The following is a 23,285-nucleotide window of genomic DNA, read 5'->3' as shown; positions in this document are numbered from 1 at the left end:
CATGTCAGCACACACTAAAATGCGGAAACCAATAATTTTCTTGAAAATCGAATGAATTTTTTCCAAATATTTTCAAATGCTCTCTCTCTCCCTTTTTTTTTTTTATGTGTCATTTCATTTATTTACGAAATAAAACGCCATTTTGAAATGTTGTATTGGTAATTGGCGTACCAGTTGCCTAAGGAAGTTGTTTTGGGAAAAGGTCAAAACGAAAAGCTCATGCCTTTCTCTGTTGGGCAGACAGGAAAGTAAGCTGAGTGCCTATCAATCAAGATCAAGTCTAATTTAGCGGAAGCAATCACTCTCGTAAAAATCAGCAAGAATCTAGACAATGGAACAGCAACTTAGAACTGGATGCTTGAAACCAAACCCTAGTCTAATATCGACAGGGTAGTCATACACTCGACCTGAGCCGAGCTCGAGTAATTGGCACCCAACTGATTCACCACCAACAAAACTGAAAGCAAAAAAAGTGAATGCACGTACTCACGTAAATACAGCCACGCATAACAATTAGAATATCCAGCCATATAACAAATAACTAATTTTACATGAAATAAATCGATTTCCAAAGGGGGCAAAGCATTGTTGATCGAAGTCCACAAGACCGATGATAATATTATCAAAGAAACCAAGAAGAACACAAACTCTCAGTCGAACAAGTGCGTACAAGCACAAAATTGCGTATAAACAAACATGTTCTTCAAATCACTGAAAACGGAAATACAAACAAATTTCTGCACATATTTAAGGGTCGGGAAAAGATACGTTATTTTAAATTCTAATCTTCTGACCGAGTAACCTAGAATACAAACCTTCCAAAATCCCCACACGACTTTATAATTCCTTGAAATATGCGGAGTAGCTTTGGAATCATTTGGAGCCCATAAGCATGGAATTGATTACGTGCATGATCAAGCGAATGTTGGAAAGTTCGGAACCGGCAGTGGTTGGAATGCTGTGATGGTGATTCATTATTTGATATACTTGCTCGAAGATGGGCCGTACGTGCACCATAATCACTGGGTCGGCAGGATTTATAGCACTTAGAACCTCCCTCATCCAAGTTAGTTTTCGAGGGGTTTCCTTGCTGATATCACAGGCCAATTGCTGTAGAAGAGAGAGGAGTACCCCTTGGCTCAATGGTAGCGGATTCATGGCCAAAATCGCAAGCAAATCAACCTGAATACGAAGAATGGTATGGAAAGGAAAAAAATGAGGATTCCGATTTTTTTTAAAAAAAAAACCATGGCAATAAATACATGTATGTGAAGAAAATGGTGTGTGTACGCCTTTCTGATATTCTAATTAAAAAGAGAGGAAAAAGAGTAGAGCATACATGAGAACATAACCATGATACAACAGTAACATCATTCCTATGCAAGGCAGCAATGAAAGCCTCCTCATATTTCCGCTCAGCTACCAATCTAGTAAGCTCTTTTGTTGGATCAACCTCGAGCTAAAAAATAGCATTCAGAATAAATAGGTCTGAAAGCACCAAGTAGTTAAAAATTAGGGGAAAACGGAGAAACCTTCTCGTGTAGACTACCCAAAGGACCATTACTCAGCTGATCAGTCAAAGGATTTGCTGCTTTAGAATTTGCTCCTGCAACAGCAAGAGCTACCAATTTTCTTTGACCCTCAAGCAACTCGTTGCTCAAAGTTTGAGACATTGATGACACGGAAGTTATAGCATCCTAAAGAAAATAACAAAAATTATTGGGGCAGGTAGATACCAAGAAGATACTATTAGACATAGCGTGCATATTTAGAAACATTAGCATAGTATTGCAAAATATAAATACCCTCAAAACAAGTGCAAGTGATGAATGTGAAGCCTCAAACTGCTGCTGAGCTGCTGCAGTATGTTCAACCATTCCTTTTTGAAACGCGGAATCGACCTGCTCAAACATTGCCCTGCATGACATTTCAAACGCAGGAATCACAGAAACTTCCAAACTCGATTTCAGTGTTTCCTGCATTTTAAACCAATATGAATTAGACTTAACGAGGCAGAAAACTACATAAAAATAGAGATACAGGCCTATGCCATTTCGTAAATAATCCATCTCAATTTTTGTAAACAAAGAATAGAGCTCAAAGAACAATAAAATAATAGTAAAACTTATTCTCTTGATTTGTACCTGAAGAGCTTGCTTGCCAGAAGTTTGAAATTGAGATTGAATTTGCCTAGCAACTACAGCTTCAAGCTTGAAGTTGACTGATTTTTCCAGTTGATTAACAGCTTTATCACCCACCCCTTTCTGATCACATAAATAATGCATGATTCAGAAATAACTAAACCATGATAACAAACTTTAACACGTGAAGAAAAGTCGAAATTTAACCTGGAAGCTCTCAGCAATAGAAGTGGATATTGCTTTCTCAATTGTGGGAATGATAGCCCGAGCCACAGATTGCCCATGTGAAGAAACTTCTCGTTTCACAGTTTTATCTATCAATGAAGGCAAGTCTTTGTTTAAGAAACTGCTTATCATATTTGTTACTTGTTGTGCTGGCTCTCGAGACGCCTTTTCCTGTTTTGCATTATCTTCTTGCAAGCGAGCCCATAAAGCATCAGAATTGGCTTTTACAGCTTTCTCCATGTTTCGTCCCAATGATGCCTCAAGTCTTTTGCCTTCTTTGGTAACTTGGGCAGCAATCATTGTTGTCATCTGCTTCTGCATGTCTTTTTGCAGAGCTACAAGCTGAAAATATATAAGCCGTAAAGGGTTAGATCAAAATGTTGACACATAAATCAGACGCCGTCAACAATTTGCACTTGATTGCCATTGATAAATTGGTTAGCCTCTACCTGATGCATTAAAAAATTTGGACCAGCATTTAGGATTATTCCTATGAAAAAAATCACCAATAAAACTACCATTACTTGGAGAGCAAAAACGACCAAAAATGAGCAACATTCAAGCACTCGATAGCATTTAACAATGACCTTGTATGAGAACAACATTAAAATAAAAGTAATACATCCAAGAACCTTTCAAATTAACCAATATAACTCAAATGAGTGACGACATTTTGAGAAAACTGACATCTTTTAGACTTAGAGAACTTAAGTCATATAATATCTGATGACTGAGTTTAAAGAATGAAGACATATAACATATATAACGTCTTTTTAAAGATCTTTTGTCCAACAGTAAATAATATTAATATTAATATTAAAAGGCTCAGAATTACCTTATGCAAGATCTCTTGCATGGAATAAATTTGTGATTCTACAGGAGTGCTATAGCTGATGCCTGGTTCATTAGAAGAATCTGCCGAATCGAAAGCACTTGGTAAGGGTGAAGATGGGCCAGATCCCTGAGCACTCTTTCCCTTCTGCTTCTTCCCTTTGGCATTGGGTGTAGGTTGTGGAGCCAGCACAGGAATTGATGACTCAATGACACTGCTGGGACCATCCTTTCCGGAGTCGTGAATTTCTTCTTTTACAGTTGAAGGTTGGGCAACTGTTTCAGTTCCACAAGTTCCATCAAACTGCCGATCTTCCTCTACTATATAAGTTTCAGGTGATATGCCACGGCATTCTCGGGCCATCTCAACCCCTAGTTCGGATGCTTGAGAGCAAAAGATATTTTCCCGCTTTTCCGACAGAAAAGTCTGAAGTTCTTCTTGAGATTCATCGTCAATATTTTGATTAAATTTTGTTTCGCCCACAACCTTTACCTCTACAACAGAATTCCTTGTATCATTGCTCATTAACACATCTTGAATTTTTAGTTCAACCTCGCTTTGGGCCTCTGTTTTGTGCATCACCTCAGAGGATGAATTGGCCATCAAAATCTCAGAAGGAGTAATCAAATGAGTGGGGTGTCTGAAATTTGTGGGATGATTGAATGCCAAGGGGATATCGTCTTGAGAATGCTTATTATCATAGTTTCTTGAATCACCGTCCAATGAAGCAACGTCAGACAAGTTACTATGAATGGTGTCCATTTGTCTGTCAACTGTATATTCAACAATTTTAGGCTCTACACCCCGATCAGTACTCAAAACACCATGCTCCAAGCTGCTCGTTGGATTTCTAAAACCAGAAAGTGTTCTGGACAGCCTGGGGCTCAAAGGTAGAGAAGGTGAAGCAACAGAGGAAAGATTACCATCACTAGCATTTACAGGTGAAGGCATTGGTTTGCTTTCAGTACTTGAGGGAGCAAACTCCTGAAGGCTGGGTGACTCGGCAGAAACAGGGTCAACGGGGTATCTCACAGTAGGTTTATTCTCCAAGCCACTATCATGTATGGATGATGAGTGTGCTGAACTAGTTATCGATACCCCTGTTGCTTTAATGCCAGAAGACTCCAAATCAATTTGTCCTTCTATAATAGAAGCTTCACGCGAAACATTAGATTCTGACTTCTCATACACTAAATTTCCTATTGCAGGTGGCAGACACTGTGACAAGTCCAACGCATACTGCTGAATAGCCTGGGTCTGGACACAATATACCTGAACAACTTGCTCCCCATTAGGTAGCGACTCGCTTGTACCTGTGAAACTCAGTATTCGCATTGTGACCGTAAATTCAGCTATGTAATCCATGCATGTTGCAGCGGGATTAGGACCGTATTCCAGATGCACAACATATATAGCATTCCTTTTGGCATTTGCCAATATAAGAAGACCAACTTGTGACAAGGCTATCACTTGATTGAAGAAAGCTTCTTCTATTCGAGCTTCTGAACTCTTTAATTCCAATGTCTGCGTGCAGCGCCATGATTCAGCATCAATAGGAAGTAACCAACCTTCCTCACTTGCTGATACCCATATCTTCACTTCCCGATTCAGAGGTCCCTGAACATATCCTTTAAAAGCTGAGTGAAGCGATATAACAAATAAAACCATAAGCAAAGCAAGAATTAAAAAGTAATATTTGATGCAAGTGGTGTTACTGAGACCATTAACAAAGATAACTTTCTGATTTAAACTAAATGAATCTCTATTTGCGTTTACCCCAGTCATGAGTATTATATGGTCTGGACGATGAGGAGCGGCCAAAAATGTGACAGAATTAACAGGTTGTCCACCATGAGGCTGGAGAACTGCTATTGGTAATGGATTTCGATCTTCCCAAATTTTAATCTGCAAAAGAAAAAAAGTGACGAGTCCTCAACCCCGGAAACTTCATACGAGATAGCACAATCACCATGCACCAAATAAACGTAAGTACGCGTTATATTTGGGTATTCAGACTTCAGTGATTTAGAATTGGAGGCATCCTGACCGTCAGCAACAATCCACAAACAGCATTCGGAATCAGAAATTTTTTCCTTCACAACACCCTTACTTCACGTGCATCACTAAGGGCCTAGCCATTTTATGTTGGATTTAGGTACTTCACCATACAACATCGGAATCTTTTCTTTCTAAAATAACTATGCTTGCCTCATATTCTTCGATTTTACCATAGCATTTCAATGCAGTTGATCCAGACCCTATGGACACAATTACATTTTAATTAGTTGGTACATACTCGTGTCGCTGCAAAAATTGCTAGATTTAATACATACAAAATTTTCCCTGCTGATCTACCCACTACTCATATATATTAAATTGAAAATTTTATTTTGCTTTTGGAGGTGCCCACAAAAAATGTAATAACAAGTTATCTACGATCAATGCCCTAATTAGCGACCTTTATGATGTGGTTCAATAAACTTACAACCATCATCTATACTATTAGTTAAAGGAGAGACTCTAATACTCAACTAACTTTTGGTGAAGCCTTTTTTAATTCCAAAACCACCCCCACATATTTGATAAAATGTATATAACTTAGTTCTTCAATTAACTCTTTCAAAAAAAATGATTGTGTTTTATTTATTAAATTACTATTTGTTTATATTTTTATTTCACGTTATATAGTGTTGTTAAATTTTCATATTTCATGGTTATAAAAAATTCACCATACTAAATCTCATGTCATATTTAATTTTGTAAATATCATAACTAATCTTGAGAAAGAAATATGTGCAACACATAATATTTATGTAATATGTTACGCACACAATGTGCGTACCCATTCGCTAGTTTAAATGATGAATTCATTCAAAAGTTAAAACAGACAATCAAGTCCATGTAATACAGACACACAGAATAAAAACTACGATGAAAACAAAGTGCTCACTGGAATACATTCAAGTTCTAAAGGAAACAACAAAACGTTCCTTTGGAAAAGAAAACAATTATAATCATTAAATTCCAAGTCCTTGCAACTTGAAATTATATAATATTCACAGGATCAAGTGGACTGCAAGATAGCAACCAGATGCAATTGATATGCGCAACTAAGTCCATGTCATTAGATATATGACTGGCCTTTGTCAAGTGTTGGAACATTTAGTAATTTGTTTTTAATGTGTAGCATCCATATCATCAAACTGACATCACAGATATTAATTAAAACATACAGATCAATCAAACTAACCAGTCCCTTACTACAGTACTCCAAGGGAAGAAACAATAGTACCCACCTTCAAACCTGAACAAGAGCTTAAAAATTTATAAAAGAGGTAAAAAGTGCTACTCCTTCGTGAAATATTATTGAATGCTCGTCTTTTATTCTAATTGATGCCTTCACGAGTCTGATACAATTAAAAGATCTGCTTCTCCGGAGGAGGTAACTTGTATAGTTCACTTCTTGTTCCTTGTTAAGATTTATCATCCAACTCCATTTTCTCTTACAATCTCTACGATAACAAGTTTGAATATATTTCTTCGCTGGAAAAATCAATAAGGTTATATTACAATGCAGACACACAGGAAAATCTCGAGGTAATTTGTTAATACTTTCTTGTTCTTTTGCAAACATTATTTCAAATCCTACTGATCTTTTCCTGGAACTCAACCTTTGATAACTTACTTTTTACAATTGTATGTGCAAGGGAGAGAAGTAAACTAATTTCATTGATTCTACAGCTCACTTTGAATGAGTATATCAGCCCTCAGCCAAATAAATGCAGAACAAAAGGAAATATGATCAGGCAATAACTTGCTCCCTGCTATTAGCGAGAAAACTAGAAATCACACCAGCTGTAGGGCAAAGTTAAAGAAATATATAACAAACCGTGCCATCTACTGAAGCAGATACCAAACGGGTGGTCATCCACTGACACATAGACAAGTCAGTCACTTCCCCATCATGACTACCAACAAGTTGGATGCCATCAATCAAATTATCAATGGTGAATTTTAGAGGTTCATCCGCTGAGATTTTTCCTCCTTTTCCTACCTTTGTAGTATCAATCTTCAAAATGTGCATACCAATCCCAACAGTAAGAACTTCCTGTTAGAGAAAACAAGATTACCCATCAAATCAACACCAAGAGATAAAAATAGGGTCAAATGACCAAAAACATGTCGTTGATGGTGAAATACTTGTTTATGGCAATGCCAACAAACTCGGGGATGAACAGACTCTCCTTCTCCAGTAATTTGAATGGCAGTGACAATTCGCCCAGTAATTTGCTGCTTGTCTTCTTCATCAGGACCTTCATTAATCTTCCACACATAAACACGACCATTTACACTTGCACTGTATGCAAGCAACTAACTTGTTAAAGAGAATACAGAAAATATGGGATCCCACAACAGTGGTGGAAGAAGTTACCTAGCTAAAAGATGAACATCCTCGGCAAAGAAAGCCATGTCTGTGACCCTCTGGCAGTGGCAGGAATAAATAATTCAACACGGTTCAATTAAGGTTATTTTCAAATGCTCGCATGAATGAGAGAAACAATAAGAAAAATTAATAATAAGATTACCACCTCATACACAATTGAACAAACTCAAAAAAAATTCCTTCTCTGACAACAAAAAAGTCCCAGTGCCAAAAAGGTGAACCAAACCTGAGCTAGGCCCTTGAGCAAGGATCTTAAGGCTGTATTGATATTAAGAACTCTAATAGCCCCCAACTTAAGTCCATAGCATATATATGTTTTATTCACTGCAATTTGCCTGCCCACGGCAAGTCCTGGGTCCGACCCATATTTGGTAATGGGTGTAACCTCAAGCTGGGGCTGGACCTCTCCTGGAAACCTGACATCTATATCATAAACCAAATGATCGCCGCTCAAATGCCTCCCCTTGGGGAGTTTACTACTTGGCATCCGCATCACAGGGCCCTGATGTGAAACTAATAATCCTGGCCCAGATGGCAAATTGTTCACAAATTGTGGTATGGAAAAATCCGAGCCTGAAGAAGTGGGGAGATTTTGGGGCATCGGCATAGTGGACTCATTTGGAATGTCCAGCGTCGAAGGTGGAGCACTCAAAAGCGCCATCAAACGAGCACCGTGGTTGTTAGGGTTTTGGGAACTAGCAGGGGCTTGGAAATTGCGGTGGGGGGAACTAGGCACTGGAGCTTGGGGTTGGAGTGTGGGCGTAGGATAGGACATGGACCTCTGGGAGTTAACGTTCGCAAATTCCCGAGAGTTGGATGGAGGATTGTACATAGGAAGATGGTGGAACTGGGGTTGGTGGTGGAACGGCGAGGTTTGAGGAAGATACGAATATTGCCCTCCGCCCGCAGTGGTGTGCGGCGGAAAAGAGGCCGAGGGGGGCGGAAAGGGAGCTGAAATCAAATTAGGGTTGGTGAAGGCGCTGTCACTGTTGGTAATGTTTTGGGGATGGGGGCTGGAAGCAGGTGATGCTGCCAGGGAAGTGGAAGGTCTGAATAACTTGGGAATGTCGAACGGAGGAGCTCCGCCAGGTGGATTGGAATTTCCGGGGGTCGCCATTTCTACAGAGTTAACTGCTGCGGTGTTGCTCAGTGGTCAGTGGCTCACATCTCTCTATTTGCCATTTTTCAAGTTGAAGAATGGATGCTCGTTTGCTATCAAAATTTTTTTTTTTTTTGGATTAAAAAGGTGTTTTTTTAAGTTGGTTTTTAAAAGTATTTTTTTAAGTAAAAGTTGTGTTAATATTGTGTTTGGATGAATAGATAAAAACAATTGTTAATAACAATGGTTAATGTTTACATTCTATTTTAATTTATTTAAATAAAAACTAATACTTCAATGTCGACCTTGTATTGGCAGTGAATTTCTTATGTCACTCTCAATTCTTTCATTTCCGTAATATGTTTTTGTGTTGGCTCTTGCTATCTCGTACCTTTGGTAAATGGAATAAGCAAATACTTTCCCCTTCCTGACTTCATGGATTTATCGGATAATTGACCGAATTGTAACATAATTATCTAATTCACAATACGTAATACAGACGTAAATGAATAGGGAGTGTAGATTCTGCAGCAAAAAGAAAGCAGAAAAAAATGAACGAACAAAAACCTCGACGGAAAAAAAAATTATACCTTGTAGAAGAATGGAGAAAAGATTGAGAGGAGGCCACTGGTAGATGTTTTTTAGGTTATTAAAAAAGCTAGTGAAAAAAGCTCTAAAATAGGGCTTTTAAAAAAGCTCTAATTTCAACTTAAATAAGTGCTTTTTTAAGCACTAAAAGCACACCTAAACAAGTTAAAAATTAAAAAAGCACTTTTTTAATTGTAGCTTCTTATACCAAACGGACTCAAGTTAAAAATTAAAAAAACACTTTTTTAAAAAAAAAACACTTTTTAATTGTAACTTCTTCTATCAAACAGGCTCTATAATCTTTACAAATTCATGTTATTTTAATTTCGTTACAAAATTAGACAGTTGATTTTTATTTTATAATATACTATTTTTATAAACTAAATAAATAATCATCATCAACTGTCATCTTAAGTTGAAGTAATATTTTCGGATTACAAATTTTTGCTGGTTTTATATATTAAAAAATTGTAAATGGTGATGCAATGTATCAGAGATTAACTCCTCAATAAAATCGAGGTTATTAATAGATAATTATAAATCATTTGACATCAAAATCTTAAATATATATAAAAATCAAGACTCAATTATAACAATTAATACCTCCCACTTATAAAAAAAATCCGATCAAAAGGTTTGGTTTATTCACCAAAATTTTAAGATATCCCCAAGTGTTTGTAAAAAAATGTTAAAAATAGATTTTCTGATTCTTTCAAATAAGCTATTGTGTTTTATTAAAAAAATTCCTAAAAATACATACATGACCAATTTAGTATCAATATCATCTTAACTGTATTTAAAATAACCAAAATAATGTTACCATGCTTCGTTCCAACTAATAAATTTTTTTACTGTACTGCATGTATATTATTCATCTCAATAAACATAACATATATGAAATTAGGGACCAAAATTAATTGTTTTGAAGGTGAAACATGAGTCCAATTTAGTATATTCAACAGTAACCGAGACAGTTGTGTTACTATGTCATACAAAATGTGGTACACTTCATGTGGAAATGTGGTACACTTCATGTAGAAATGTGATACTAAAAAAGTACAAAGGAACTGAACACAAAAAAAATCGACGGCTGGGGACTGCAGGCCAATTTCCCGTTTGCTAATCGATAGTCACTGTGGTCGGATGAACAGTGAGATTTTAACTTGAAATTTGGGTATCGGAAGTGGAAAATTGAATTTGTCGGATTATTTTGTGATGGAAGAAAGAATAAATGCAATGATAATTTGATCACAGTTTTAACACATGAAAATGGTTTCACCCACTAATAATTACTTCTCCCTTATCACAGTAATTAAGTAATTAATAAAATCAATGTCCCGAAATAAGTCTTGAGACTACACCGTACCACCTCACGATTTATGGACTCCTCCGTTAATCCGACCGCGGATATTTTATCAAGATCCATAACGCCTACGCCACCCTCACTGATCCTGGCACGAGAGCGGTATACAACTTGAATTTGAACTCGTGGTTCGACACCGTGAAAGCCTGCAGAGAGACATCGCCCCACACAGGGCCGGAGGTGGGAGACGGTCTGAACGAAAAAAGCAGACCTCTGTTGACAAATGGTCAATTCAGAGGGCAGGAAAGTAATCAAAATGAAGTCTAATTTCGTGGATGCTATCATTCTCGTAAAAAAAACAGCATGATTCTAAACAATGGTACAGCAACTGGGCTCTGGATGCTTGAAACCGAAGCCCAGTCAATCTCGACGGGAATAGTTACATTACAAGTGGAGTGGAGTGGAGCTCGAGCAATTGGAATGTACGTATACAAGCAAATAAATTCATTCATAACAAGTAGAATAGTCAGCCACACAGAAAAAAATCAACATCAGAAAGTAGCTGGGTATTGTTTATAGAAAAATAGTTTATAAGATTGATGATGATATTATCATATAAACAAAAAATAACAAGAACTCTCGGGCAGGACAGGTGTTTATAAGTACAAAATTGCATATAAACAGTACATGTATTTTCAAATCACTGAAGATGGATATTTAAACAAATTTCTACACATATTTTAAGGATAGGGAAAAGATGTGTTGTTTTCAACTCTACTCTTCTGACAGAGTGACCTAGAATTTTGTACAAACCTTCCAAAATCCCCACGACTTCTTTATTATCCCTCGAAATATGCAGAGTAGAATCGGAATCATTTAGAGCCCATAAGCATGGAATGGATGACATGCATAATCAAGCGAACGTTGGAAAGTTCGGAACCCGTAGTGGTTGGAATGCTGCGATGGTGATTCATTATTTGATAAACTTGCTCAAAGATGGGACGTACGTGCACCATAATCACTGGGTCGGTTGGATTTATAGCAGTTAGAACCTCCCTCATCCAATTTAGTTTTCGAGGGGTTTCCTTGCCGATATCACAGGCCAATTGCTGTACAAGAGAGAGGAGTACCCCTTGGCTCAATGGTAGTGGATTCATAACCAAAAGCGTTGGCAAATCAACCTGAGCAAGACCAAAAAAAAGGATGAATGTATTAAAAGGACAAAAATTAGGGTTCCAATGAGTAACGATGGCAACAAAAACACGTGTGTAAAGAAAATGGTGTGTGATTAAGTAAGCATATGCCTGTGCTCGGACTCTCTGATATTTTGACGAGAAAGAAAGAGGAAAAAGAGTAGAGCATACATGAGAACATAGCCATGATACAACAGTAACATCACTCCTATGCAAGGCAGCAACAAAAGCCTCCTCATATTTCCGCTCAGCTACCAATCTAGAAAGCTCTTTTGTTGGATCAATCTCGAGCTAAAAAATAGCATTCAAAAATAAATAAGTCCGAGAACATGAAGTAGTTAAAAAATTAAAAATCCAAAGGAAAAAACCTTCTCATGTAGACCAGCCAAAGGACCATTACTCAGCTGATCAATCAAAGGATTTGCTGCTTTAGAATTTACTCCTGCAACAGCAAGATCTACCAATTTTCTTTGACCATCAAGCAACTCATTGCTCAAAGTTTGAGACATTGATGATGCGGAAGTTATGGCATCCTGAAGAAATTAACAAAAATTAGTGGGCCAGGTAGATACCAAGAAGATAGACAAATAGACTCATCCTTCGTTAATGTAACGTGTCAATCGTGTTTTTATGTTCATTTTATATTAGTCAGAGTGTGCACATTTAGAAACCTTAGCATATTATTGTAAGAATATAAATACCCTCAAAACAAGTGCAAGTGATGAATGCGAAGCCTCAAACTGCTGCTGAGCTGCAGCAGTATGTTCAACCATTCCTTTGTGAAATGCGGAATCAACCTGCTCAAACATTTCCCTGCATGACATCTCAAATGCAGGGATCACAGAAACTTCCAAACTCGATTTCAATGTTTCCTGCATTGCAAATCAGTATGAAATTAGATTTGGCGAGACAGACTATATAAAAATAGAGATACGGGTCTATGCCATTTCGCGGATAATCCATCTAAAGTTTTGTAAACAAAGCATAGTGTTCAAAAAACAATAAAAAAGAGTGAAGCTTATTCTCTTGATTTGTACCTGAAGAGCTTGCTTGCCAGAAGTTTGAAATTGAGATTGGATTTGCCTAGCAACTACAGCTTCAAGCTTGGAGTTGACAGATTTTTCCAGTTGATTAACAGCTTTATCACCCACCCCTTTCTGATCACATAAATAATGCATGATTCAGAAATAACTAAACCATGATAACAAACTTTAACACGTGAAGAAAAGTCGAAATTTAACCTGGAAGCTCTCAGCAATAGAAGTGGATATTGCTTTCTCAATTGTGGGAATGATAGCCCGAGCCACAGATTGCCCAAGTGAAGAAACTTCTCGTTTCACAGTTTTCTCTATCAGTGAAGGTAAATCTTTGTTTAAGAAACTGCTGATCATATTTGTTACTTGTTGTGCTCGCTCTCGAGATGCCTTTTCCTGTTTTGCATTCTCTTCTTGCAAGCGAGCCCATAGAGCATCAGCATTCGCTTTTACAGCTTTCTCCATGTTTCGTCCCAATGATGCCTCGACCCTTTTGCCTTCTTTGGTAACGAGGACAGCAACCATTGTTGTCATCTGCTTCTGCATGTCTTTTTGCAGAGCTACAACCTGAAAATAAGGGTGAGATCAAAACGTTTGACTGTCAGATTACTGGTTCCTTGGCCACAAACACTTTGATTTATAAAAAATAAAATACGTTCAAACACTGATAATGAGCAGAAATGTATAAATTTATGTTGATTGAAATAAACTGAAATGAAAAGATCTTTTCCCAGAGATTATCCTCTGTACAAAGAGATTCAATCTCTTTTTCCCTAGCCTAAGCCGGTGCCTAGTCATCTCACTCAAGAAAAATTTACAGAATCATCCAAATCTCACTCCTCCCTCCTGTTTTACTCACGCTCTCCCCCCCCCCCCCCCCCCCCCCCCCCCCCCTCCCCCTTCCTTACAGATTCTTCCAAGACTCAAATAAACCCAATAAGACCCTACATTTTAGAGACCATAATAATATTTAAGTCCATAACATTGACTCATAAATCAGATGCCGTCAACAATTTGCACTGGATTGCCACGGATAAATGGTCAGTCTCTACTTGATGCATACAAAATTTTGTACACACATTTAGCAGAATTCCTACGAAAAAAGAGAGATCAACAATGAAACTACAATTACTTGGAGAGTAACAAAAGAGCAACATTCAAGCACTTGAATAACATTTAACAATGACCATGTATCAGTATGCTGACAAAATGAAAATATACAAAATAAAAGTAAAACATGCAAGAAGTTTTCAGATTTAACAAATAATTCAAAAATAACTGACGACATTTTGAGAGAACAAACTTCTTTTAGACTTAAAAAAGAACTTAGGTCATATAATATCGGAATGACCGAGTTTGAGGAATGCTGACGCATAACATATAAAATAGCATTTCCTAGGAAAATTGCCCAACAGAAAATGGCAACAATATTTAAAGTTTAGCAATTACCTGATGCAGGACCTCTTGCATGGAATAAATTTGTGATTCTACAGAAGGACTATAGCTGATGCCTGGTTCATTAGAAGAATCTGCCGAATTGAAAGCACTCGGTGAAGGTGAAGATGGGCCAGATCCTTGAGCACTCTTTCCCTTTTGCTTCTTCCCTTCGGCATTTAATGCAGGTTGCGGGGCCAGCACAGGAATTGATGAATCAATGACTTTGCTGGGACCATCCTTCACGGAGTCATGAATCGCTTCTTCTACAGTCAAAGGTTGGGCAACCGTTTCAGTTCCACCAGTCACATCAAACTGCCGATCTTTCTCCACTATATGAGCTTCAGGTGATACGGCATGGCATTCTCGGGTCATCTCAATTCCTAGGTCAGATGCTTGAGAGCAAAATGTATTTTCCCTCTTTTCCGACAAAAAAGTCCGAAGTTCTTCTCGAGATCCATCATCAATATTTTGATTAAATTTCGTATCGCCCACTACCTTTACCTGTACAACAGAATTGCTTGCATCATTGCTCATTACCACATCTTGAATTTTTAGTTCGACCTCGCTTTGGGCCTCTGTTGTGTGTATCACCTCAGATGATGAATTGGCCATCAATATCTCAGAAGGAGTAACCAGATGAGTGGGGTGTCTGAATTTTATCGGATGATTGAGTGCCAAGGAGATATCGTCTTGAGAATGCTTACTGTCATAATTTCTTGAATCACTATCCAATGAAGCAACGTCAGACAAGTTACTATGAATGGCATCCACTTGTCTGTCAACTGTATATTCAACAATTTTAAGATCTACACCCCTATCACTGCTCAAAACACCATGCTCAAAGTTGCTCGATGGATTTCTAAAACCAGAAAGTGTTCCGGACTGCTTGGGGCTCAAAGGTCGAGAAGGTGAAGCAACCAAAGAATGATTACCATCACTAGCAATAACAGGTGAAGGCATTTGTTTGCTTTCAACACTTGAGGGAGCAAACTCCTGAAGGCTGGGTGACTCGGCAGAAACAGTGTCAACAGGGTATCTCGCAGTAGGTATATTCTCCAAGCCACTTTCATGTATGGATGATGAGGGTGCTGAACCAGTTATAGATACTTCAGTTGCTTTAATGCCAGAAGACTCCAAATTGGTAAGTCCTTCTATAATAGAAGCTTTGCGTGAAACATTGGAGTCCGACTGCTCATGCACTACATTTCCTATTACAGGTGGCAGACACTGTGATAAGTCCAACGCATACTGCTGAATAGCCTGTGTCTGGACACAATATACCTGAACAACATGCTCCCCGTTAGGCAGATACTCGCTCGTCCCTGTAAAACTCAGTATTGGCATTGTGACAGTAAATTCGGCTATGTAATCCATGTGTGTTGCGGCAGGATTAGGACCGTATTCCAAGTGCACAACATATATAGCATTCCTTTTGGCATTTGCCAATAAAAGAAGACCAGCTTGTGATAAGGCTATCACTTGATTGAAGAAAGCCTCTTCTAATCGAACCTCTGAACTCTTTAATTCCAACGATTGCACGCAGTGCCAAGATTCAGCATCAATAGGAAGTAACCAACCTTCCTCACTTGCTGATACCCATATCCTCACCTCCCGGTTCAGAGGGCCCTGGACATATCCTTTAAAAGCTGAGTGAAGTGATATAACAATTAAAACCACAAGCAAAGCAAGAATTAAAAGTAATATTTGATGCAACTGGTGACAAAGATAACTTTATTACGTAAACTAAAATGAATCTCAGATTGTATTTACCCCAGTCACAAGTATTATATGGTCTGGGCGATGAGGAGCGGCCAAAAATGTGACAGAATTAACAGGTTGCCCATCATAAGGCTGGAGAACTGCTATTGGTAGTGGATTTCGATCTTCCCAAATTTTAATCTGTGAAAGGAAAAAGTGACGAGTCCTCAACACCAGCAATTTTAAAGGAAACTTGTATCAGAATGATAGCACAAACACCATACACCAAATAAACTCAAGTACAAATGTGATATTTAGGTACTCGGTAATTTAGAATTGGAAGCATCTTGAATGTCAGCAACAAACCACAAGCAGCATTTGGAATCGGAAATCATTTCCTTTACAACTCTTTGACTACATACATCACTTAGGATCTAGTTGTTTTATGTTGGATTTAAAAAATTATAGTTAACTGACATCCCGTCAGCTCAAGCTTTTGGTGCCACTTATTTCTAACCATACAAATTATTTTGGAATTTTTAAATACTCGTTTCCGCGATTCAAACTATGGCAAGTAATCTGTTAGCATTAACACTTTAGCTTTGTGCTTTTTAAGAAATAAATTTACTGAAATCAGATTTAATTAATACAACCATGTTATTTGATAGAAACACAAGATTTAAGCATGTGATAATAGAGAACGGAGAGGGTACTTCAGATGGAAATTTTAAAAAGCACCATCGGTTTTGCTAAATCATGTGGTTCAGAATGAACTTGGCTAATTGTTGTTTCAAGATTATTTCCATTACAAGCCAATGTTATATATACTCGTGTCGCTGCATAGATTGCTAGATTTAATATACACAAAATTTTCCCCGTTGACTTACCACTACTCGTCTATATAAAATTCTTTTCCTTCTGGAGATGCCCACACTAAATGCCATAACAAATTATCCACAATCAATCCCCTAATTAGTTACCTTCATAACTTGGTACAATAAACTTACAACCATAAATGATAAATCCATTCAAAAGTCAAAACAGGCAATCAAGTCCATGGAATACATATACGCAGAGGTTGAAACTAAGTTAAAACAAAGTGCACACTGGAAAACATGCAAGTTCTGAAGGAAGCAACATAGCATTCCTTTGAAAAGAAAATAAAAATAATCAATGAACTGCAAGTCCTCGCAAATTGCAATTATATGATGATCACAGGATCAAGTGGACTGCAAGATAGCGACGAAATGCAACTGATATGAGCTACTAAGAACTAGCGCATGTCATTGGTACACAACTGGCCATCGTCAAGTGTTAGAACATTTAGTAATTTGTTTTCAATATGTAGCATAAATATTAGTAAATCCACGATATAGATGTTAATGAGAACATACAGATCAGTCAAATTAATCAGTCCCTTACTACAATATTCCAAGTGAAGAAACAATAGTACCTTCAAACCTGAAAAAGAGGGTAAAATCTTTAAAAAGAAGCAAAAAGTACTAAGCTTTCTTAAATCTTGGCAATCGTAGGTTGGGGGTTGGGCCCCTCCCATAGATTACTGGATGCTCGTCTTTTTTCTAAATAGTGCCTTACTAGTATGATAAAATTAAGAGATCTGTTTCCCCAAAGGTTGTATAGTTCACTTCTTGTTTCTAGTTAAGATTTATCATCTGATTACATTTTCTCTTAGAATCTCTACGATAACCAGTTTGTATATGTTTCTTTGCTAATAAAATCAATAAGGATATATGACCACGCACAATTCTTGAGGTAATTTGTTAATCTTTTCCTCTTCTATTGGAAACATTAATTCAGATCCTATTGATCTTTTCTTGGAGCTCAACCATAATTTTTGATAACTTACATTTTACATTTGGCTATGCAAGGGAGAGAACTGAACTAATATCAATCCTCGGCCAAATAAATGCAAAACAAAAAGAATATTATATGATGAGGCAATAACTTGCCCGCTGTTAATAGTCAAGACTCGAGAAAACTAGAACCAACAGCAGCTGTAAGGAAAATTTAGAGAAATATATGAGAAACCTTGCCATCTACAGAAGCAGATACCAAACGGGTGGTCATCCATTGACACATAGACAAGTCAGTCACTTCCCCATCATGACTACCAACAAGTTGGATGCCATCAACCAACTTATCCACTGTACATTTTAGAGGTTCGTCCGCAGAGAATTTTTCTCCTTTTCCTATTTTCGCAGTATCAATCTTCAAAATGTGCTTACCAATCCCAAAGGCAAGAACTTCCTGTTAGAGAAAACGAGATTACCCATCATATCAACACCAAGAGATAAAAATACGGTTTAACAACCAAAAACACAGTTGGTGGTGAAATACTTGTTTATGGCAATGCCAACAAACTCGGGGATGAACAGACTCTCCTTCTCCAGTAATTTGAATGGCAGTGACAATTCGCCCAGTAATTTGCTGCTTGTCTTCTTCGTCAGGACCTTCAGTAATCTTCCACACATAAACACGACCATCGACACTTGCACTATATGCAAGAAACTAGCTTGTTAAAGAGAAGACAAAAAAATATGGGGATCCCACAACAATGATCGAATAAGTTACCTAGCTAAAAGGTGGACATCCTCGGCAAAGAAAGCCATGTCTGTGACCCTCTAGCAGGAATAAATAATTCAACACGATTAAATTAAGGTTATTTTTAAATGCTCGCATGAATGAGATAAACAAGAAGAAAAATTAATAATAAGATTACCAACTCAAACACACTTAAACAAACCTGAGCTAGGCCCTTAAGCAACGATCTTAAGGCTGTGTTGATATTAAGCACCCTAATAGCCCCCAACTTAAGTCCATAGCATATATATGTTTTATTCACTGCAATTTGCCTGCCCACGGCAAGTCCTGGGTCCGACCCATATTTGGTAATGGGTGTAACCTCAAGCTGGGGCTGGACCTCTCCTGACAACCTGATATCTATATCGTAAACCAGATGATCGCCGCTCAAATGCCTCCCCTTGGGAAGTTTACTGCTTGGCATCCGCATCACATGGCCCTGATTTGAAACTAATAATCCAGGCCCAGATGGCAAATTGTTCACAAATTGTGGCATGGAAAAATCCGCGCCTGAAGAACTGGGGAGATATTGTGGCACCGGCATCGTGGACTCATTTGGAATGTCCAGCGTCGAAGGTGGAGCACTCAAAAGCGCCATCAAACGAGCACCGTGGTTGTTAGGGTTTTGGGAACCAGCTGATGCTTGGAAATTAAGGTGGTGGGGGGAACTAGGCACTGGAACTTGGGGTTGGAGGGTTGGTGTAGGATAAGACATGGACCTTTGGGGGTGAACGTTCGCAAATTCCCGAGAGTTGGGTGGGGGACTGTATATAGGAAGATGGTGGAACTGGGGTTGAGGGTGGAACGGCGAGGTTTGAGGAAGATACGAATACTGCCCTCCGCCGGTAGCGGTGGGCGGCGGAAAAGAGGTCGAGGGGAGCGGAAAGGGAGCTGAAATCAAATTAGGGTTAGTGAAGGCGTTATCACTGTTGGTAATGTTCTGGGGATTGGGGCTGGAAGCAGGTGTTGCCGCCGGGGAAGTAGAAGGTCTGAAAAACTTGGGCATGTCGAAACGAGGAGCTCCGCCGGGTGGATTGGGATTTCCAGGGGTCACCATGCCTGCAAACTGAAGAAGTGTAGTAAATAGTAAACAGCAGCTACTGCAGATCAATGGAGGAAGATCTGCGTAACTTCCGGTGGTTGTAAGACCGGAGGGGATTGTATGCGTCAAATGTTGAGATCCAGTAGCGCGGTGGCGGCGGGGAAGAGACTATTGGCCTTTGGGAGACCGGAAACAAGAAAAGACGACACAACAAATTAAATTATCGCTACTCTCCTCTGGTATTATAGCTCTTCGTAACATTGGGCTTAAATGACTTTTTTTAATTATTAATTATAAAAAAAATGTGCATATTTATTTTTATATAATAAAATCAATATTTTATAATGTTGCAAGTGATATTATTAATGTAATAAAATGTGAATATTTATTTTTATATAATAAAATCAATGTTTTATAATTTTTAATAATGTATACAATAAATTCATTTTAGTTGTTTTAAAAAAAAAAATTGACGTCGATAAAATATGGTAGTTATAGGTGTGCTATGAATTTGGTAAATATGATTTTATGATATTTTTTACTGTATAAAGATGAAATGTTTTATTTTATTTTAGAGGGGTATTTTTTTATATGTCAAAAAAAATTTCATATCTCGAAAGTGGGTGAGAGGTAAATATTTAATAATCATTAGCGGTCAAGAAATATGTGATTATTTATATTTATTCTATTTTATTAAAGTCGAAGACGTGATCACTTAAAAAAGACACTAATTTTTTCTTCCAATTTTGTCTTTAAATGAAACTAATATTACATTTTTATTATTATTTTTTTTAAAATTTCAATACAAGCTTTTATTTTTATTTTTTTTATTTCGATAATTTAAATATCAATTTGGTCCCTCCATAATTTGTCAAATTTCAATTTAATACATCGATAATGATAAAAAATATTGTACACACACGCATCACGTGTGCAGAGTAACTAGTATATTAATTGAATTTGAAAGATAAATGTGAGAAAATTGATAATATTTATGTGGAGAAAAAAAAAACTAGAGGTTCTTATATGTATGTAGTCATCATGTGTCCTATTAAGTTGAAATTACATTTCCAGATCACATTTTTTAATTTATATTTTGTGAGGCTGATTAGCACTTCCATGATAAAAATCTAAAAAACAAAAGACATTTTATGTAATATTAATAGTATTTTAGATCTCGTGTTTTTAAATTCAATCGAAAAATTCTGCATCATAAGTCTAATCGTGTTTGAGTTTTTATAACATATGATGATGTGTTTGATTTTTAAAATTGAATGATATATTAGTTTTTTTTTAATGTTTTTTGAGGTTTTACATCTCTTCAATGATTGCGGTCGCTTGAAAAGTTTCAGTCTTTGAAGGTTTCACTCATCATTATACCTTCCGCGTGAATATCATGCAGTATCACTTAGAGTTTTTGAACCCGACTTATAACTGTTTAGGAGTAGACCATCTTGTAGTCCGAGAATCGACCAATAATAAATTTCTTGGTCCCGACATATTCGGCTTTGTATTTTTTTTATCAAGAAACTCCCACAATTCCAGCACTATTTTCTTTCACTATACACATTGTATGCCGAATCAGCCGAATCATTCATTATATAATTTCTTCATAATAAATCTGAACGGTGTCATGTGCCAATAACATCAATAGTCTACACATATGTGTCAACCTCAGCTGATTTGGAAGCACCATTTGTGAGGAACCTTTCTAGATTCAATGTTGTGAGATAGAAAAACATCTTCTATTGCTACTTTTTGAAATTTTAGCATATGATAATCTCTCCAACTTATCAGCATGTCTCACATGCATAGCAACAAGAGTGACTTTCGTAACTAGGGAATAACATTTTGAACCTCAGAGTCACTCGAATCAGTAGCCATATCTTCGATAAATCATGTAATGGGTATAACAAAATCTATTTTAAGATTGTTAGCCAGAATGCTAAAATCCGAAATATGAACACAACAATTATAGAGCAATAAATAAAAGCAAGATCGTATAGATACAGACAGAGCACTAAACAAAAGCAATATGTAATTTGGAATATAAATACCGAGTATGTAAAATAACAAGAGACCAGCAAATCAAACTCAGACTTGTACGAAATATATTTTATTTAAAACAAATTTTTCTTCTCTGCGGTGCTTCGATGATCATAATAGACAACTGTTTATCCGATACAATGATAAAACTATGCAGTAGCTTATTATGAACTAACTACCCCGAAGAACTGAAAATGTATCTTTACTTTATCGCCGAAACTTAACAGATGTCAAATGAAAAGATAACAATATGAAATACAAAAGAATGCTCAAGTAAGATCTTGAGTGTGTCTTTGAAAAATATATTTTTATATATGGAAATTGACGATCTTTTTATAAGCTCAAAAAATGCACATCAAAAGTCATGTAAGATTATCTAACTCAATTAATCATACAATTAACTCAATAATATGAAAAGTAAAAAAAGTCTCGAATTAACTAAAGAACAGGGGTGTGCAATCAATATATTCGGTTACCGACCGAACTGAATAAACTTATAACCGATTTAACCAATTTTATTTTCGAATAACCGAATCGATCGAAATATTAATAGAAACCGAATTAACCGAACCGATTTTCAAATCGGTTAATATATTTTTTAAAAATGAGAATTTTAACCAAAAAAAAAAAACCATTGCAGAGCTCGTAAATAACAAGAAACATTAAACAAAAACTATCAATAATAAATATAAATATTGAATATAAAATCATTGGATGAATGTATTTACTTCTAATGTATGAGAAGTTGTACTTCCTTCTAATGTATTTTTAATGCCCATATACAATTTAAATTAATATACATATTAAATCGGTTAATTCGGTTTAACCGAAATTCTGGATACCCCTACTCAATAATGCAGAAAGCTAATAGATACTTCCACAATCATTAGCCACAACTAACTAAAAAAATATGGAGAGTCAAAAAAACACTCTCACAACCACAAATCATAATTTTCATTCAAAATTTAAATGTAATTCAAATTTTCAACAAAAGTAATTCCTTATATTCTTATACTTATCTCCCATACCTAACACAACCTAATACCCAATAGTTTATGTCAAACATTTTGTATCTAATTTTAGAAACAGCTGAAGTAAGAGTTTGTAAAATATTTTGTCACTGTTTTGACTATCGATGCGCACATACAAATGTGAATTTTAGTTTGAATATCTTTAATATACATACATATTAATCAATTTGAGAGGCACTTAAACAAGCTTGGGATGTAAAATTATCTTTGTAGATTTCTATAATTTCCTCCAACTTTCTTTAAATTATATCCTACTTCATTAATAAATTAACTACTATTTAATAAACAAATGAAATTAACCATAATCGATTATTATTGATTAAATAGAAGAATTATAATCTTATATCATTAGTTTTATAAAATATTACAAATAATTAAGTACTCCAAGGCAAAAATATATCTTGCATTTTTATCTATGCAAAAAATCACCTCTAATATTAACTAGTTTGATATCTTGATTTGACCATTTTGTAAATAAAGATACAATCCTTATCTCATTAAACAAATTATTTTCAAACGATAATATTATCTTCATTTAAATTACACAAACACAATATTTATCAAAAAAATT

The 23,285-nt window shown here is 36.5% G+C and overlaps 2 protein-coding genes across 2 annotated transcripts; both read right to left on the bottom strand.

Moving 5' to 3' along the window:
• Positions 1 to 507: 507 nt before the first annotated feature.
• LOC140987481 (enhancer of mRNA-decapping protein 4) lies at positions 508 to 8,841 on the bottom strand. The gene is made up of 12 exons (XM_073456005.1): positions 7,869 to 8,841; positions 7,631 to 7,680; positions 7,399 to 7,555; positions 7,088 to 7,306; positions 4,975 to 5,103; positions 3,202 to 4,815; positions 2,349 to 2,708; positions 2,145 to 2,264; positions 1,806 to 1,976; positions 1,533 to 1,697; positions 1,340 to 1,459; positions 508 to 1,182 (listed from the first exon to the last, which is right to left on the bottom strand). Exons 1-12 carry the CDS (start codon positions 8,757 to 8,759, stop codon positions 874 to 876), a joined length of 4,305 nt encoding a protein of 1,434 aa, XP_073312106.1. The 5' UTR covers positions 8,760 to 8,841; the 3' UTR covers positions 508 to 873.
• Positions 8,842 to 11,200: 2,359 nt separating this feature from the next.
• On the bottom strand, positions 11,201 to 19,864 carry LOC140987480 (enhancer of mRNA-decapping protein 4-like). The gene is made up of 12 exons (XM_073456004.1): positions 18,759 to 19,864; positions 18,587 to 18,636; positions 18,353 to 18,509; positions 18,044 to 18,262; positions 16,067 to 16,195; positions 14,309 to 15,922; positions 13,067 to 13,426; positions 12,863 to 12,982; positions 12,527 to 12,697; positions 12,194 to 12,358; positions 11,997 to 12,116; positions 11,201 to 11,813 (listed from the first exon to the last, which is right to left on the bottom strand). The coding sequence occupies exons 1-12, from the start codon at positions 19,650 to 19,652 to the stop codon at positions 11,505 to 11,507; spliced, it is 4,308 nt and encodes a 1,435-aa protein (XP_073312105.1). The 5' UTR covers positions 19,653 to 19,864; the 3' UTR covers positions 11,201 to 11,504.
• Between the last annotated feature and the right edge of the window lie 3,421 nt (positions 19,865 to 23,285).

The sequence above is a fragment of the Primulina huaijiensis genome, chromosome 11 (genome assembly GCF_012295235.1).
Source record: "Primulina huaijiensis isolate GDHJ02 chromosome 11, ASM1229523v2, whole genome shotgun sequence".
NCBI classification, from domain to species: Eukaryota; Viridiplantae; Streptophyta; class Magnoliopsida; order Lamiales; family Gesneriaceae; genus Primulina; species Primulina huaijiensis.
The sequence above is the reverse complement of the archived record's forward strand: the minus strand, read 5'-3'. Positions and strand labels throughout refer to the sequence as shown.